The 18,649-nt window shown below is 48.8% G+C and overlaps 6 protein-coding genes across 6 annotated transcripts; 2 read left to right on the top strand and 4 right to left on the bottom strand.

The window, feature by feature from the left end:
- Positions 1-1,661: 1,661 nt before the first annotated feature.
- HOO65_020265 (uncharacterized protein) lies at positions 1,662-3,740 on the bottom strand (the record flags this gene model as incomplete). Its single annotated transcript, XM_071000029.1, has 1 exon — positions 1,662-3,740. The coding sequence occupies one exon, from the start codon at positions 3,738-3,740 to the stop codon at positions 1,662-1,664; it is 2,079 nt and encodes a 692-aa protein (XP_070860903.1).
- An 819-nt stretch (positions 3,741-4,559) lies between these two features.
- HOO65_020264 (uncharacterized protein) lies at positions 4,560-6,607 on the bottom strand (the record flags this gene model as incomplete). The annotated part of the gene is made up of 2 exons (XM_071006570.1): positions 4,560-4,604; positions 4,727-6,607. 2 exons carry the CDS (start codon positions 6,605-6,607, stop codon positions 4,560-4,562), a joined length of 1,926 nt encoding a protein of 641 aa, XP_070860902.1.
- Positions 6,608-10,147: 3,540 nt separating this feature from the next.
- Positions 10,148-11,135, top strand: HOO65_020263 (tRNA 2'-phosphotransferase 1; the record flags this gene model as incomplete). Its single annotated transcript, XM_071006948.1, has 2 exons — positions 10,148-10,387; positions 10,485-11,135. The coding sequence occupies 2 exons, from the start codon at positions 10,148-10,150 to the stop codon at positions 11,133-11,135; spliced, it is 891 nt and encodes a 296-aa protein (XP_070860901.1).
- A 127-nt stretch (positions 11,136-11,262) lies between these two features.
- Positions 11,263-12,484, bottom strand: HOO65_020262 (uncharacterized protein; the record flags this gene model as incomplete). Its single annotated transcript, XM_071006843.1, has 3 exons — positions 11,263-11,937; positions 12,017-12,198; positions 12,271-12,484. 3 exons carry the CDS (start codon positions 12,482-12,484, stop codon positions 11,263-11,265), a joined length of 1,071 nt encoding a protein of 356 aa, XP_070860900.1.
- Positions 12,485-13,656: 1,172 nt separating this feature from the next.
- HOO65_020261 (rRNA-processing protein efg1) lies at positions 13,657-14,589 on the bottom strand (the record flags this gene model as incomplete). The annotated part of the gene is made up of 2 exons (XM_071006968.1): positions 13,657-14,174; positions 14,289-14,589. The coding sequence occupies 2 exons, from the start codon at positions 14,587-14,589 to the stop codon at positions 13,657-13,659; spliced, it is 819 nt and encodes a 272-aa protein (XP_070860899.1).
- A 607-nt stretch (positions 14,590-15,196) lies between these two features.
- HOO65_020260 (SEH-associated protein 4) lies at positions 15,197-18,371 on the top strand (the record flags this gene model as incomplete). The annotated part of the gene is made up of 5 exons (XM_071006384.1): positions 15,197-15,779; positions 15,844-17,022; positions 17,093-17,185; positions 17,256-18,063; positions 18,173-18,371. 5 exons carry the CDS (start codon positions 15,197-15,199, stop codon positions 18,369-18,371), a joined length of 2,862 nt encoding a protein of 953 aa, XP_070860898.1.
- Between the last annotated feature and the right edge of the window lie 278 nt (positions 18,372-18,649).

The raw sequence follows: 18,649 nt of genomic DNA, 5'->3' as shown, positions 1-18,649 counted from the left end.
CAGCTTGTCTTGTTTGCTCGAACCCCTTTAGATCAAACCCAGCCACCCAGCCACAATGTATTGTCTGAAGATGTCTTCATAATCACAGCCAGCATGGAAAATGCTTGCACTTACGTATTGTATTATCCGTGACCACTTCCTACACCTATCTTGCGAGCATGGTCAATCCCTTGACGTCCTATAAGAAGAACAATGCTATAACAGATAATAACAGATCGCCATATATTACAAAATAGAAGTTTCCAGCCTCTCAACTTCCCAGCTAGCCTCTGCAAATGTTTATATCACAGCAACTTAAAAAGCCCCGCCCCGCCAGCCCTTTGTCTCCCCATCCCCCACTACCCCTCTTCCCTCATGTGCCCTGTTTCATATTCACCCGAAGCTTGCAGATAGCACTATTCCTTTCTTCTACAATGCATGGCAACAAGCCAATGAGATGGCCAATTGTTCTACCAAACATGCACACTCGCCCACCCCTAGCAAGCTTCTAATTTCTCCTTCTAGCCTGCATCCATCTATTGCTATCCCCCTGCAGCTAGTGCGTGCAGCAGCGCCAGGACTTGCCTGCTAGGAAGAAGCTTGAGAAAAAGAAGAAAAAACCTGTTGATCCCGTTGCTTGTCCAGTCAGTTTACCAGCCCTCTCACCATATATTGTTTATTGCCTCCATCGCACAGCCACCACCCTTCTCCTTATGTCTGGCCCCTTGGGGCTCCACTACTACATACAATCAGCATTATTTGTAGCATGTAGTTAGTATGCAAGAGAGCTACGACTCCATGGCAACAAGCGCCGAGAGCGTCGAAAGAATGCTATCATGACATCACCATGAAATAGACGCAAGCATTCAGCAAAAGAAACAGATCAAGCTTTCAGATAATAGACGAACCGCCATAAAGCTAGAGATAGAGAAAGGAAAGTAAGAAGAAAAAAAGGAGCGCAGTAGAAGCCAACCTGTGAAAAATAAACAACAAACTTTAACCAAGACGACAAGCAATGAAAAGAAAATAAATAAAAAAAAACTAATAGCCCGCTAAGCAATAGACCATGAAGACAAAGAAATAACAAGAAGATAATCCGGCAAATCTGCCACGGTTACGCCGATAAAACAAAAAAGCAAACCAAAACCAAGAAAGAGATAGAATAAGGCTCATCAAGTCAATGATGAGAGGAGGGAGAAAGGAATAAAGCGAGCATCTTCGAGTTTCACGATTAAAAGCAGTGAAGGCGGGAAAATATAAATAGGACGGGTAGCAAAGATCATGCCCAGGCCTAATTGTGATAGGTAGGTGTATGAAGATAGTAGTACAAAAGCAATTGGATATCATGACGAGCAAGAGCGGTAGCAGCAGAAAGGCGCAAGCAAGGTATGAATATGAGTTGTGTGGGTGATAGTATGCGGGTCTGCCCGTTGAAAGAAAAACAGCAGCACGTTGGATAATCAGGATAAGATCAGGTGAAAGTCGATAGGCGTGAATGATAATATCGGTGCCACAGATGGCATTTGTGTTATGGCATAAGGTCATTGCATGCAGTTCTAAAGACCAATATCGTAAAAACGATGGTTGTGCAGAGCACGAAGGGTTCTCACGAACATTTTATAGCCTTAGCCAACATACATAAAGAGCAAGTTCTAGGCTCACAACAAAGGCGAGTCTGAATCTTACCGCTCACGAGTAGTTGCCCGTCGACTAATACTAGACGTCCGACCAAGCATGGATGCATGGCCCAAAGACATAGGGCGGTGCAGCCTCTCGTCGGAATGCATTTTCTCAACTGTCGAGGATGCCTCACGATCAGTCATTTGCCTTTCCAGAAATCGCCGAGGGGTTGGAACACCCGATTGAGGGGGCACACCCCCCAGACGTGATGATATGGCTGAAGCCATACGGCGTCGAGGAGCAGAAGAGTTTGAATTGTTTGCACCACTTTCAATTGACTGGGCGGAGGCATTGGCCAAATAATCACCACCGCTTCTAGTAGCTGGCCGTGTCTGTGTCACCTCGGTGATAGCTCGAGATGGGGGACGCATGCGAGGCTCTTCATCGTCGGATCCCGCTGCCCCTCGTCGCCCACGAATGAACATGGAGGTTCGCCGTCCATTGATCTCCTCAGGCTCTTCCGTACCAGCCCGACGAGTTCTCAGAAGCATTGACGTTTTGCGGCCAGACTGTTCTTCTGGTTCTTCAGTTCCTGCTCTGCGGCGCGACGTAAGGAGGGCGGACTTCCGGCCTTGGGTTGGAGTCTGGATGTTCTCAGGCCCCAAACTTGGCATAGATAGTAACGGTCCCGAGGGAGACATGGTCGAATAGCGAGGAGCAGGCAGTACGGGAGAATTGAGAAGCTTGTTTCTTCTTTCCTCCAATTTTGAAATTGAACGAGGGCTAGTCGGGATAGAAGCTGGGCTCTGCTCAGCAATACTCCCTCTGTTATGCGTCATTATCGGATTAAATCCTCTGATTGTGGTTGGAGAAAGAGGCACATCATGAGCCGTTTCAATAGATTGTAATATCGTATTGTTAAAGGGCCTTTGTACAGAATCAGTTGACAGGGCAATGCATAGTTCCGTGAGACTTCGCACGACACCCTCAGCCTTTCTACGCAACTGTCGATCGGTAACAGTTGACGCGCCCCCAAACCCAATGGTACTCGCACCACTAGAAATAGGACCAGGCTGGCCAACAGTTCCCATCAAAGTCGTCAAGCCTAAAGCATCAGTAGCAGCTAGCTCAAGAGCGCGATACACTTCATTACTAACACCAGGTTTGGCCTGTGCTAATGCTGCTTGAAGCAAAGACGGAGTTTCCTTTTGGGAGGAAGCTGTACTCGAATTGTCGTTGATCGCTATATTTGTGTGCGGGGCAATATTAGTACCACTGTTCTGGGTTACTCTCTTTGGCGAAGAGCCAGAATTTGTTGTGGCGGCCGTGTGTGCGGTGGCTGGTCTATCGTCGGAAACCCGAGACATGGCGGAACTAGAAGAGTTGGGCAATTTCCCCGTGAGTTCAAGTCGGTGGATGCGAGATTTAAGGTCGTCAAGTTCATCCCAGACAGTAGATGGGCCCCCAGTAGACGTTGTGGAGTCCGTGCCTTCTTGTCCTTGACTGTCTTGCTGCTGTTGTTGTTGCTGTTGTTGTTGCTGCTGCTGTTGTTGTTGTTGTTGTTGTTCGAGTATATGCTGTTTTTGGTGTGGGGAAATCTGATCGACCGTGTTTTTCTGGGCAAGCGGCGACGAGTTGTATGTTCTGCCATGATAAGGGATTCCGTTCTTCGAAGTTCCGGATCTTGAAGAGGTAACCAAGGAGATACCCTCTGAAATCGATGGCTTTCTTCGGCTGTAAGGCTGCGCGCCCTCGGTGGGAGAGGTATCTTGGTGAACAAGAGATCTCGAGCCAGATGTATGAGACCTTACATTAGACGGGCGCTTATTGCCAGTCTCGTCTCCAACTACGCTTGCGCCAGAAGATAGCTCACGGGCAATGCTGCGATAAGTCAGGGTACGCGGCGGCGGCGGAGGCCCAGCCATTGAATTTGTATCGTCGTTAGACCGTCCACGACTACGAGATGTTTCCTGCTGATCAGATAAGCGTCGGCTCAGGCGGGAAGGAGATTGAGGCGCAGCATGTGCGGGAACAACGGTAGAGAGAGGTCTGCGGTGTGAAGCGCGAGAGACGCGATTCTGAGGCGGCGATGTCATTAGCCATGGATTCGTAAAGGGCTGGTGGTGGGTAGGTTCAGCCATGTTGGCGAAAAATGTCAAGTGTAATGTTATAAATGCACAGGAAAAGCAAAGAGTCGTAAAAGTACGAGGGTGAGAGATTGTCAGGGGAAAACAAAATCGCAAGGGAAGGAGAAAAAGGAAAACAAGAGAGGGGAGGGGAAAACGAAGAGAAATATACAGGGCTTGTGAAAGATGCTGGAAAGTAAAAGACCGCAAGAAAAGGCAAAGCAAAGGGAGGGATAAAACTGGAGATATGTGTCGCACAACTTGGATAAAGGGAGTGGGTGGGTGAGTAGAAGAGGACAAGAATAGGAACGGAGGATACTTTCGAAAGCAAAGTAGAAAGCAACGCGTGTAGGAGGAAGAGTGGCAGAGTGAGTAGGTTACGACCAAAGTCGACACATCCTAGAGCGTGTTTCACTCCATGATAAAAATCAGCCTGAGCCCCCTGGCCCGTCTGTTCTATCACATAGCGCTCACTGCAACCTAGCCAGTCACGTCTTCTAGGAAGCAGGAAATATAAAAGCGCTGGCTTTATATGTCCCTAAAGTTAAGTGCTTGGGTAGCATGTACATGAATTGGCGATTTAATAGCATTCTTCAAAAACACGAGCAGAAAGCACAAGCAATGCAGTGTAGGTTTAGATGCAATTCAATGCAAAAGACCACCCGACTGAAAAGTCCGAGCGCTACCTTGCTGCTTGGTTTGCCTGACCCCTGTTCAATTCGAACGGTGGGTGTTTTCGCGTTGTCTGGGGTTGACCTTGTCTGAAGCCCTTGGCTTGTGCTGTACCTGACTCCTCCAGCGACATGTACCTTGTGATAACTTGCCACTGGCAAACTAACTGTGGATAGGGAAAGCATGAAGCGAACTCAGGGAGAAGTGCTACGGTCGAAGAATGTAGATAGTACGCAAAAAGACGTGCAAGATTCTGAGAAGGGAAAAAAAAAACAAGACAAAAAACAGTGGCGAATATACAACGCCAAGCAGTGTGACATAATACTTACTGCTGTATTTCGTGGGCGTTGATCGTCGGAGAAAAAGCCAGCATCTTCATGTGGAGAAGAGATGGAGTTTCGCCCAGTGTCCTCGCGAGCAATCTTTAAAAACAAATCACCGGTATCATCATTGTCTCCATTAAAATCATATCCTGATCCGGGGGGCGTCATGATTTGAGGTATTGAGTCAGAATTATGGCCTTCGAGTGCGCGGAGGGCAGCTTGTCGTGTATGTTTTTTAGTATCGTTTGCGTTTTCAAGGCTGTCGTCGTTGTCTTCTGGCAGTACTAGAGAAGTGGTAGTATCTAAAGTAAGGCTTCGTCGTGTACCAGATGCGCGGAATGCTCGGATTGGCGGTACTCGTACAACAGGCGTAGAACCAGCACTATTTGATGTGGATGGGCTTGCAGGTGTCGGCTTAATAGTTATGGGAGGACGTGAGACTGAACTTCTTTTTTCATCTGAAGAAGACTTATTATGTCCAATCGCGTGCTCCCTCAATGTAGCCCGATCCGTCTTGGATGAAGGTGGAATAACTTCTGCTTTGGGACTAGCTGCGATGTTGGGAAAGCTGCCAGCTGTAGGACTTATGACTCCAGCCGCTTCGACGGCAGCTTGCACGCGATGGGCTCGAAGGGATATTGGCGGGGCTCTTGACCCTGAACTCGTAGTTCCAGACGAAACAAAGCTACGGCGATTAGGAGCACCCTTTGCGGCTACTGGTGGCGTTTCAGCAGCAGGAGGTTCAAGAAAAGTAACTTGGGTGACTCGTGGGGATGTTGGGAAGGATGCCGGTCGCTTAGACGCGGTCGAGAGAATTGGTATGGGCTCTTTACTCCCTTCAACAACGGAAGTAGATAGTCTTGCCCGCGTTTTTTTCGATGAGGGCTGCGACTGTGTTTGGTGCTTAGTGGGCGACGTTTTATTTTCGTGCAATTCTGTTTCCTGCTGTTTTTGTTGGTTCGGAGATCGAGCTTGTGGTGGCGATCGGGTAGTCTTGGGTGATTGGTTCTCGCGTGGTTTTTTTAGTACTGATTGAAGCCGTTGAGGCGCTGAATTTCCTGTTGATGTAGGCGATAAAACACGGTTCAATCCCGACGCTGAGGCCGACACTGTGGTAACAACAGTTGGGGCCGCCTTTAGCTCGACGCTGAGAGATCCAACGGGGGCAGTAGCCGACTTAAAAAGCAGCGATGGTTTGGGTGGTATGTTTTCTGATTTCCCGCGACGATGGCTCTTAGCCACAGGTAAAGTGCGAGTCGCAGAAGTCGATGGAGGGAGAGGAGGCCCTTCGACTGATTGCGGAGACGATGTCGGGAAAGGCTGTAACAGCGCAGGAGGAGAAACAAGATCAGCAAAGCGGAAAGTCGGCAGTTTTGAGGAATTGTTATTCTGCCGGTGGAGATGCAAATTTCTTGAGTGCGATGAGTCGAGATCGAGGGCGTTGAAGGTCTGAGACGATTGCAAGTCTTGCTGTTGTGGGCGCAAGAAAGGGAGTCGGGTGGAAGAAGAGGTTGCTGATGCTACTTGGCTGCAAAGATCGTCATCCAGATGCGAGGTTGAGGCAGAGAAGAATGATGAGGTAAATACTGCAGAGCTTTGGGTCGTGTTGGTAGTAGCGGTGTTGGCCGTGGCCACAGATTTGGGCGAAGATGTGGTGGTTTGCGCAACGTTAGTGGGTGCAATAGGGCTATTAGTGCTAGTTTTTGGCTGTTCGGTTTGAGACAAGACCAGTGCGGTTGCTGCAAGTGTGTTTGTGGCGAAGGGTGAGTGCAGAGATGTTTGTTGAGAGCTAGATTCGCCTGTCGAAGAATTAGAAGACCCTTGCAGCTTGGAGTTTTGACGCGAAGAGTTTGCGTTGGCTGGAGAGAAATGAGGCCCTGTGGTCATATTGGACTCCATTATTACCGCAAAGAAACTTTTGTTTAATACAGAATCTATGACCGCATCGGTGCCTTGCGGGTTGATGGTTGGTGTTATAAAAAAAAAAAAGTAGTAATAGTGAAAGCCAAATAGCCCAATGCTGAGACAACGAAGTCGCACGAGATTAAGAGTCAAAGTTCTGTCGTCGGCGGCGGAGACACACCAAGGACCGGCGAGTCTTTATGACAAGCTGACGCTAAGATGTCAAGAAAGCAAATTGACGGGTACTAACGTCGGGACTGTTTCAGAGTGAAGTTTTGACGTATTTCTTTTTGCTGAAAGTAGTGATGACGGGTCCGAGCGTTTTGCTTTAGGCAGTTCGAGTTGGATTGAAGACTTGGCTTTTTGTCAGCGACACGAAGGGTTTTTGGATCTTGGTGACAGTTCGCAAGTGTGGAGAAAGGTTCGTCGATGTTGTCGTCTAGGTCTTTGTGTGTCGTGCTCATTATGATTGTTGAGCTACCGCTAAACCAATTGCGACTCTCACAATGCGATTCTTCAAATGAAGAATGTAGCGACGAGCCTAGAATGACGGGGCTAACTAGGAGGGAAAAAAAAAAGAAGGAAAAAAAGACTTACATTAAATTCACCAACTCGAAAGTGATGCGGACCGGTACTCGTCTTTCATCTGCTTCCCAATGTGCTTTACAAAGTATATAACGTGGTGGGCTTTCCGCTGATGGGTTTGGCTTTTGAGTAAAAAGGGACCGTTAACTTCTTCTATCGTTCAATATACAGCGGACCAGGCGCACAATAGGGTGTCACAAGCGCTGCGAAAGAAGCCGCTAAATGGGATCAACAGAGGCTAGAGTTTCTGAGCCTAAGGCTTTATGGTGATGTTAGAGGTTGAGCTTCGGAGATGTTTGAAAAGCGGTGTTTTTGTTGGGGGAGTTGGGTTCGTCGAATTAGTTGGGAGCTTGTTTGTTGTTTGGCTAGTAGGGCTATTGATTGTGTGTATTAGGACCAAGAAAGGTTTTCAAGAAAAGAAGGTGAAGGATAGAGGAGAAATTTTTAAGAGTAAAATAAGAATCGCAGAGAGCACAAAAAAGGCACTGAATAAAAATTGAGCGGCAAAATAAAAGCAGAAAGCAAAGTAGAGATTGAAACAAGCGAAAGGGAAAAGAGGAGAGATAGAAATGTAGAGGAGAAGCAAGGTTTGATTTCGATAGAAGCTAGAAAGGCAAGAGGCAAGAGGTCAAAAGCCAGGAAGGAGGGGAGAGAAGAGAGGAGGGGAATCGCGACCCCCAAAACTAGCAATTGCATAGAAACACAATGATGTAGCACTATGCAGCCTTCCAAGCAAGGAAAATAAAGCGTACAGATTTTTCTCCTGGGCTAGTCGCCAAAACAGCAGCTGCCTGTAATCAAAGTATGCATATGCACTGCTACAGTATTACTGCTGCTGGTAATTACTCCATTTTCGTTTGTTCCATCTTCCGTAGCTTCTGTTTGTGCGGTTTGGGCTGGCAATAACCCAACTCAGCTTCACTAAATGACCAGCTCCTTTTTCCGCAGCTACCCTCGCCTCGCTCCTCTCCCTCTTGCCCTCTCCGTTATCCCTTCTTCATCTTCTTTTTTCCTTCTTTTTCCTCTTCCAAACTCACCATCAATCTCGCCAACACTTTCACATCTCAAGCCTCACGTTTCCAAGGGCCGACCCTTTCTCGTTTGCACCCTGTTATCATTCCAGGATCAATGCCAGATCTTCACTTTGTAATGTCCAGGGTCATGATCCTTGAAATTCCACTAACTCTTTGTGGTCTGGGCCGGCCTGCCTCAATATGGTCGAGCGAGGTTGTGCGGCCTGTATCAACTCGTCAAATGTTGCGACTTGGGCTGACTATCTTCGTTGTCTGCTATTTGAATGCGCAGAAGCACAAGCCAAATCCCCTTTTATTACACAGGACTCTGTCATAGCGACTTGGCCCGACTACATGACGGACGGATGCGAGGAAGCATAATTATATATCATGTAATATGCATATGTAATATGTGCATATATGTAGGGGCGAATCGATACAAACGCGTACATATAAGCTCTGTGCACAACCGAAACCACTCTATCTGCTACACAGGGCTTATCTGCAGTGCAGGCAAGCAAGCATGCAATGGGGCCACATGCAACATGCATCAAAATGCGCCTGCACATGTACCATCACATCATCTACGACTGCCTCTGCTTGGCTATCTGCCCTTCCCTTACTCTCTCTCTCTCTCTACCTTGCCCTGTCCAATGCGTTTTGTTTCGCCATGTCGTTTGTTTTCCCCTCGCTTGAACAGGCATACTTTTTACCGACTAAGTGCCTCAGAACATGAATGAACGTTAGTTGTGCCTCTTCAAACAAAAGACTCGGACTCTCATTAGACAACTTACCAATCTTCTCAAGATTACTCCTTAAGGTAGTTTGCCTCTCTCCAATTCACTCAGCGATAGAAGACAACCCCCCCTAGGAGTCAAGGGTCAATATAGCCCTTGGAAGTTCTCCTGTCTGCGTTTCGTACCTTTCAAGTGTTGTAATCCCTGCCAACCAAAACCCCACCCCCTGACATTTCCCGGACAGCCTTGATCGACAATAGTCCACCTGCTATAAGGGGGCTTTCCAGGTATCTCAAAGTGACAACGCAGCCAAAAGCTGGTTGCGATATCCTGTCGGATGCATTTTCAGAGCAAGACCCTTTCAGGGCCTTCCAGGACACGGCATGCAAACGTTGACTTAAGCTACGCTGTCAAATCGAGACCAGGTATGGGGACAGGGACGGGGAAAAAGAAATAGGAAAGGGGGCCAAGACACCGCCCATTCCGGTGGCTCTTTGTCCTATTTTCCTCAGGTTCTTGGGCTATTCCAGGGGATGGGATGTGTGTATACCAGCACGATTGTTAATGCCGGTGGCCTGGACACGGTATGCTCTTCCCACCCAACCACAACGGAGATGACTCGCGGAGGCTCAAATAGCGCAACCTGCTGAACTAAGTTTCAGAATAGATCGACACTTCCAGGAATAGGACGAACCAAGCTACAGACAAGCAATAAATTCGTTCTTCTATAACGAACAACGTGAATATGGGAAGAAAAGATTATGCCGTAGTATATTACCCAAAAGGCTATTGTATCCTTGGGACTGGAATAAATATTGGTGTTCAAGTGTTAATTATCGAGCCAGATGTGACGTGACGTAAGTTGTGCCGAAATCAACACAAGGTATTTGAGTTCCACAAGGCTAACACTGCATCAATGTTTATTAGGGTTATGATTCCGTGAATCGGCACATTAGGGTTGGGCCACCGGCTTACTGCACTGTGGGGTCAGTAGATTTCTCAGATTCTCATCTGCACGAATCAATTCTGAACTCTTGACTAGATTCCTAGACCTAGGATATCTACTACGGGCATTTAGGTAAGCAACTATAGTTTACACGCATGAGCTAGAATCTTATACTAAAAAAAATCCCGATGTTTGTAGCTTTGCTATTTTGAAGCACAATACGACCAGCATATTGTGTACCATGATGGAAGCTTCACATGCACCTAGAAATGAGGCGGCAGATGATACGGGCGCACAAGAGCCTCATGATGAGCGAAAAAGCCAACGCGGGAATCGCAGGGGTGGTCGGGGTGGCCGAGGGCCAGGCTCTGGTGGGGGGCGGGAAGAAAAAGTATCAAGGGCATTGTCAAGGTTATTGAGACATAAAGCAACAAGCGCGGGGATTCAGCTTGACCCGGCAGGGTTTGCGCCGCTGGACAAAGTGGTAAGTTTTGTATTGCTTTGTGGGAGTCTGGTGACATAATGCATCTAGTTTCTTTGGGACTGGAGCATATAGCTAACCACTACTGCCTAAAACACAGCTTGCATGGGGCCCCCTCAAGTCCGAAAAAGTCACTGTCGACGATGTCAAGACATGCACTAGAGACAACGCTAAACAGCGCTTCTCCATGAAAGCAAACCCCTCCACTAATCCCAATGCCGAGAATGACGATTCATCCGATGCCAGCCATTGGCTGATTCGAGCCAACCAGGGCCACTCAATTACTACGCTGGACTCCAGCGCAATGCTGACTGAGATTTCGCTCGCTGCCAAAAATGTGCCGGCACGCGTATTGCACGGCACTTACTATGCCTTCTGGGACGCCATTGTGCAAAAGGGCGGGCTTAGTCGGATGAAACGTAATCATGTGCATTGTGCAACTGGAATTCCTGGAGTGGATGTGGGTGTGATTAGCGGCATGCGGAAAGACGTGGAGCTGCTAGTGCAGATTGACGTGGAAACGAGCTTGCGTGACGGTGCGATGCAGTGGTGGTTGAGCAGTAATGGTGTGGTGTTGACAGAGGGAGATGAGAATGGGCTGATTCCACTAAAGTACTTTGCTAGGGCTGAGGGAGTTAAGAATAATGTCGGCGTATTGGTGGACAACGGCGAGAAGTTGGCGGACTTGCCGGCAGGCTTGGAGATCAAGGTGCCGGCGGGCAAGAACCAGAGTGCGGGTGGTAAGAAGTGAGACATAAATAAACGGATGAGAGGGGACAGCAAGATTCACAGATTGAAATGATGGAGAGAATATAAATAACTTTCAGTGCTTATCAATTAAGTCCAGCAGCATGCTGTAGAGGGTATTCTGAGCAACATCATGAAACCATCGTATGAGTCTCCATCAGCTTGTCTAGAGACGGAATGAGATCGTCCCACAGGTTCTGTTCTGCAGCCTTCTTGTCATACTTGTCAAAGACTACAAAGTCATTAGGGAACAGAAAGTTCTGACCATTCTTGAATTGGAGTTTTGCTGATACCGAAGGCTTGCCGTTCGGGGCGGATTTGATAGTATAAGCGACCTGGGGCATCTCGATGGATAATATATGGCACATTTCCCTCACGCGCTCTCTAGTATGAGCGATTTCCTCGTCCTCTGGGTTTAACTCTTGGCGCTTGTTGGCGTTGGCGGGAGAATGAGCCTGGGGCGTCTCAGAGGAAGATGACTTTGGCAACTCAGGAGTTCTGTCACGCTTTGAAAGCTTGCCGTTTTGGATGGGGTGGGAGTTGTTGGTAGAGGGAGGCTGCGGAGAAGCCGTGTCTTTGGCTCCAGAAGGGGCAGTTGGAAGAGCTGTAGGCACACTGGTAGGAGCCTTTGGGGCCGACTGCGCAGAATAAGCTGCAGCTAGGGCTGACTCAATTTCAGCAGTGACGAGGTGAGGATTTTTATCAAGCACATCTCGAATTTCTTGGATCATCTGAGCCGTGATTTTGGCACTCTTGAGTGTCAGGCAATGAAGGGCAGCGCAGAAATAGGCGTACTGCTTAGCTTGCTGTTGAGAGAATTAGTGTCAGCAAATTGCCAGATGTGTGAGGGGAGGTCGGACCAGAGGGCAGGACAACACAACGAACCTTCTTAGTAGAGAAATAATAGGGCTCACCGGCAATGAACCCGGTGGTTTCATTGGGAATAATGACATTGTCAACCCGAAGAGATACGTGCCACTTGCGCAACTCGCCGGCCTTTCTGCCATGGTGGAACACCTTGCACTTTTCCTCTGGAGGCTCTAATGTAGCTCGCGGATCAAAGGTTTCTTTGTAAAGCATATCAAATATTAGCACCGAGCTGTATGGAAAATACTGGCAAGCTGGAATAAAGAACATACCCTTGAAATATCCAATCCAATTGCAGGGCGTAATATCTGGGTCTGATAATATGGTTTTGGCCGGGTCTCCCAGCTCTTGGAGCATGGTAGGAAGCAAAGCAAATACCTGCTCCTCCGCGGACCCGGAGATAGGCGGCCTACCAGCACTGTTAGTTGCACGAATTTGAGCCCACTCGACGACCTTGGACCACTGGATTGGGGGAGCCTGAGACATGGTGGGTGGGTGGCTTGAGTCCCGGGAGAGGGTGAGATGAATATTGCGAGATAGGATATGAGATGGAGTGTGAGATAGAGTATGGGATAGAGTATGGGATAGAGTATGAGATAGAGTATGAGATAGGGTATGAGATAGCGTATGAGATCGCGTATGAGATAGAGACTGAGTAATGAGATACTAGCGATCAGGCGGGCGAATCTAGGGACATGGAAAAGAAGCGTTGCATGCGGGGAACAAGTTATGTACAGTACAAACTTGATGTTGAAAGTTTCAAAGTTGACCCACATAAAATGGCCCATGATAACGTAAGTTACAAGTGAGCGCCCAATCCAAGCGAGCGCCCAATTTTTTCCCACCTACATTCAAGATTCTTTTATAACAACGCAATAAAGCATCTTATTGAGTAAAACTGATTTTTATTCTCTTCTTTAGATGTCTTGACACCAATCTAACATGTTCTTGAGTTATGACCAGCCTTACTTCATCTTCCACACTGCCTTTTCCTCGCCAACTCTGACCTTCCCTGACCACCCCCCTCCATCCCATAGCCAGGTCCTTTTTGATCTAAACCACTTACTAAGTGTCGTGTTTGCCTGTCGAAACATCTAGTTCTCAGACTTCAATGCTTTATTGTGTTTTTATAAAAGAATCTTGAATGTAGGCGGGAAAAAATTGGGCGCTCACTTGTAACTTACGTCACCAAAGTTTCTTTTTATAGTTTATTACTTGATTAAAAAGTGCTTTAATCAGTGCTGCTTGTTAATCGTGTGATATGACGGCTCTGTTAGCTGGTAGCTGGTTTATGCTGGGCTGCAAAGATTTTGTGGCGCTTCTAGTCATAGTTGACACTTGGAGTGAATGATGTCATCGCGCGCAAGTAGGCCTATCACGATATCCCATCAAGAAAGAAGCCAATACGAATAAATATCCTAGAGTTACACGCAGCTCCTGTATATGCCCAAAACCTAAAAACAGCCGTTTGGTGCGGTGCATATCCTCTCTCTGTCCTACTAGCCCTGTTGTATGCCCGGCGGAAAAAAAAAGGATAACTGAAGCTTAACTCTCTGGCTGTCAGTCAACTTGTCGCTTGGCGGCTGGCTAGATGCAAGAGTTGGTGAGGATACTAGCGCTACAGAACAAGACAAAACCTATTAAGGGCCTGTAGCATTTCACTCAAAAAAGCCGCCATCGCTATCGTCTCCACTATCGCTGGAGTCTGCCGCTGCCGCAGCTGCCGTCTTTTCTCCTTTCCTCTCCCCTTTGCTCTTGTCATCTTTCTTCTCCTTGCCCTTCTTCCCCTTTAGCTTTGCTTGTTTCTTTTCTTCCTTGTCCTCTGTGGCTTCATGTCCCGGCTCTTGTAGCGGATCTACGTCGCTCGACAGCCTATCCCGCAGCCGTTCCAGAGCTGGGAGACCCAGCTTTTTTGCTTCCGCCACAACCGACCATATCGGCGGTCTCTGGACCCCCTTTAGTCCAGGCACTGGCACATGGCCGGGTGGCACCGTATTGGATTCCTCCTCACCCTTATTCGCATATAAGCTGATGTAGCGCTCCAAAAATGGATAGTAGTGTGTGTAGTCATGATCGATCTCATACACGTAGGCATCTTGCTTGATTTTCTTGTCGTCTGGAGAGTCGATCAGAGCTTTTTGAGCCTTTTTAAGTTTACGGGAGGCTTTTTGGCGCTCTAGAAGACAGTTGCAAAGGTAGTTAGTACGTGCACTACAGAATGGTAGTAGCTAGGGCTAGTTGAGTGACCAAGACACAAGACACAAAGTCACCCGGTTCAGGATCAACTCACCGAAAAATCGAACCATGTGGTACTTTTTAATCATATGGCCGCGATTGCGCCGATTCTCAATGGCTCCAATACTTGCCTTCAGCGACCGCAGCTCACGCTCCAGCTCGTTGCGTACTGTTGCTGGCATGTCGATACCACGTTTGAACTGACGCTCAATCGTACGTGTGCGCTTCTTCATGCCGTTTAGTGTTCCGTCTTTAGCCTTGTGCGTCTTGCCCTTCCACACAGGATGAGTTGCAGTGTCATCACCATCTACATTACCGTCCGGACGAGGACGACCTCTGTATTCGGATCGAGGCATTGCAGTGGCTGGCGTTCAGGGACTGGTATCTTTGGCGGGGATAATGAGAGTCTATTTAGCCGGGCTAATGGAGGTAATTTCGAAATGCGATCGCAAAGAAGATTTGTATGTTGGTGAGAATTCAATGAAGCTTGCTTTTCAGATGCTAAAGCCAAAACAAACAGGCGCAAAATCCAGCTCTCTCAAAATTTAGGCGGGGCGATAAGCCGGGCTTACGATAAGAGGCTAAATGTCGGCTAATAAACGGCCATATAACCCCAAGCTTGAGAGGCCCACTTCCGTCCGCAATCAATGCATCTGGTGAGCCAACTGCAAGCTTCCAACTACGATTAATGTCTTAGGGACGTTGAATAATGATATTCGAACGGTGGCCAACGCTCTTGCTTTAATTGCAGCCCTATATCTCCTAGGATACACACTCCATTTTGTGCCGCCTCTTCTCTCTACAGTCTCATGATATAGTGCCTGACTGACACGGTCACGGCTTTCTCACGAGGAGCTCTGAGCTCTGTGATACTCGCGCACACTCTGTTATAAGGACATAGTTATATAAGAACATATAACACGATCCCCTAGGCTCCGACCACTTGGCTGCTGCAAGCTCAGAATGATGGATCGAATGGACTCAGGCCTCGTGAAATGGTGTCCTCACCCGGCCCATGAGAGCTTTATGCACATTAATCTCCAGCATCGAGTTGTGCAAGTTTACAAGCCAACCGGCCGCGCCAAGCAGGGCTCTTTTGACTACCAGCCTATTTCTAAATATGAAGACATTCCGCCATTAACCACATATGATTGGTCGCACACATCACCGGGTCTTTTGGCCGTGGGCACAGCTGCTGGCGTGGTCAATCTGCTTCGAGTAGACGACAATTCCAATGACTATGTCGAACTGGGCTTGAAAATGGTGCGTGTGTGTCAGGCTGTTGCTTTCAATCTACAATGCAAACTGGCTGTGGGCCTAGAGCGTGTGAGAATGGACCAGTGTCTTCATATCTGGGACTTGGGCCATCTGACTCGGTTGGATGCACGAATTAGTGGTTTCCAAAAGGACCACTCCGCATTTGCAGAGTCAGCAATAAAGTTAGAGCCTAGCGTGTCGGTATCAAGTATCCGCTTCTTTGATGACCACCCAGATACCTTGGTTGTCGGCATCAAGGGCCAAGGGCTGCGAATACACGATCTTCGAGGTAGGCCTGAAACTATTGACATGCGCGCAGGGGAAGATCTAGACGAATTCTGACATGCAAACAGGCCCTACCTCTGTCGCCACATTCCATACAAAGTGCAACAATAACTTAGCAATCGACCACTCTGACCAAAATTACTTTGCGTCTTCTGCGCTGGACCAGCCTGGCATCATGATATGGGACCGCCGTGCTGCCAATAAACCCGTGCAGTCAGCAACATATGCCCGCGCAGTGGAAGACGAAAGCGTCCCTTATGGTGCTGCTCTTAAGCTGGACCGTATTGTAGACGTGGATAATGAGGTCTCTATCAGCGACAGCATGCACTCCGACATTCGCTCATTGCGATTCTGCCGAGATCGCCGCGGAATGCTGGGAATCCTGTCGAGAACCGGCCAACTCAAGGTGCTCCAAACGAACAAGGAGCGGATAAGCGACCAGGTTGATTCGGCCGGCTCGCAATCTGCAGAGCTTCTGGAAGTCTACAAGTCACATGACATGGATGTATCACGCTTTGGCTCTGGCCGCAAGAATGACCGCATTGTTTCGTTTGACTGGGTGTCACTTCAGAATCCCGTGCTACGGCCGCGTATGCTGGTACTGAGGGCAAATGGCAAGTTTGATATCCTGGAGCAGCCATCAAATTCTTCCAACCACCTGTTCAATCTCGTGCCCTGGAAACCGCCTCATCGTGGTCTAGCTGAGAAAGAGCCATATCATGATATTATGCATTTTGAACCGCCTCAAGTACCTACCATGCTTGGCCCTCTGCTTGTTGACCAGGCACTCTCGGACATTCCCATCTTTGGCGCGCAGCGAGCCAATCTTGCAGCTATCATGGCAGGTGCCGTACAGCCTGGAAATGCGTCGGGAGCGGCTATTACCGATGTCGATGCTGCGGACAGGCCGTTGCCGAGCACATTTGCAGAGGCTACCACAGTAGCTGGAAAGCTCAAAGTCCTGCGCGACTTTGCAAAAGAAATCGCGGCTTCATCGCCCAAGAACTTGCTGACTGAAAAGGAGAAGAATAAGCCTAGGAATAGCGGGCTAATTTCATGTCGTGAAATCCATGAGGAGCTGTTGACGATTCTTATGCGCACAAAGGGGCTTCCCAGAGAGGCCCACGAGACTATTGACCATGTGATGCTCCTCCGAGCAAAGGAAATGTACTTGTTTAACGCTAAGCGCAACGCCGAAGTGGTGACGGATGATCCTTGGCTACGGAACTTGTGGGAATGGATAGCAGGTGAGCAAGAAGACCAAAAAGCTTGTGGCGCGTGATGATCAGTGCTAACGTTAACCTGGTGCTAAAAAAGATGCGGAAGTGGCCGCTGGCGACACGGATATGGGTGTCCATCCGCTTGATCTAAGCTATCTGGGCGTCTACTCTATTTGGAAGAATGACTTGGGTAAGATGTGCTATGCTATGTTGTTTACTCTTTACGCATTACACAACATGCGCTAACGCAAATTCCATAGGGCTAAAACCTTCTACAAGAATCACTATTGGGGGGTCTTCGGACATTGATCGTGGTGTCTGGGAACGGCATATTGGCTCTCTTTGCAAAAAGCGGCGGCTACCACGGTATGATGGCATTGACACACAGTGGCCTAACCATAGACAGATCTGCCTTTCAATTTGCACATGGGGCGAGGGTGCACCTGAAGGCAGTGATTCGTTCCATGACGTCCTGCCGGAATTCCCAACAACAGTCCATACACGGGCTGCTGCACGGGCGTTGTTTAGGGGCAATACGCAACAGGCTGTTGACTTGTTGAAGCATGCTAGCAGCAAGCACCCCGAATTACTTTTTGTCTCGTTGGCCCTCCAGTTAATGGGACGTGAAGAACGGTCCATGGCAAAGGCACAATTAGACTTTGATGAAAGGGTGGCAAGCAAGACAGACCCATACTTGCGTGCTATTTCATCGCTGATTGCGACGGGTGATTGGCGGACCATCGCAAACCAAAAGAGTCTCCCGCTGGCCGACCGGACATATGTAGCCGTGCGGAATCTCAAGGATGCCGAGTTGACACAGTGGCTGGAGTCTGAGGTGGCTTCTGCTGCAGAGACGGGCGATATTGAGGGCGTGGTCCTTACAGGCCTGAGCGCTAAGATGATTGAGATCCTGGCTAAATATGTAGCCAAGTTTGGGGATTACCAGACAGCGACGTTAGTTTGCGCCATCTTTGCGCCGCGCTACGTCGACGATTTCCGCGCACACGCGTGGCGTACTGCCTATAGAGCCTATCTGCAGAGACACAAAGCGTTCCTGCAGCGCACCAAGTATGATGTCGAAAGCACGAAGCTTAGTAAACGCGATGCATCTAGCCGGCCCGGACTTAAACCGTCAGGGCGGCAGATTGCTCTGCGTTGCGCCTTTTGCGACGCACAGCCCGGTCGCCGCGAAGAATTGCGATCGCCCACAATCCCAAGCCAGCATCAGCATCAGCACCAACATCACCATCACGGCTCAGGCTCGGGCCTTGGCCACCGTGGTGTTTCGTCGCCTGCTCCATCCCCCGCTCTTGCTCACCAAACCTCTGCATCGCCCCCAGGGCTTGGAGGAGGAGGAGGAAATGGAAGCGGAGTGATGACGCCGGGGCCGAACAAAGGGCCGTCGGTGGGTGGGAGCGGCAGCAGCGGCGGGGCCTCAATAAGCAATCCACTGACGGCTGCGGCTGTGGCGGCTGGGATTAGCTGCCCGCAGTGTGGGCGCAATCTGCCACGTTGCGTGGTTTGCCTGGAGATTGTAGGCATGCCACGTTCGGATCGACCCGAAACCTCGGCCGATCCAGCAGTGCGTGCAGCGGCGAGATTTCCGAGTTTTTGTCTGCGTTGCGAACATGTACTACACTTGGACCATGCACGG

Source organism: Ceratocystis lukuohia (genome assembly GCF_044167205.1).
Source record: "Ceratocystis lukuohia strain C4212 chromosome Unknown Supercontig2_pilon, whole genome shotgun sequence".
Taxonomy (NCBI): domain Eukaryota; kingdom Fungi; phylum Ascomycota; class Sordariomycetes; order Microascales; family Ceratocystidaceae; genus Ceratocystis; species Ceratocystis lukuohia.
Note: the sequence above shows the minus strand (reverse complement) of the source record. Positions and strands in the feature narration are given on the sequence as shown.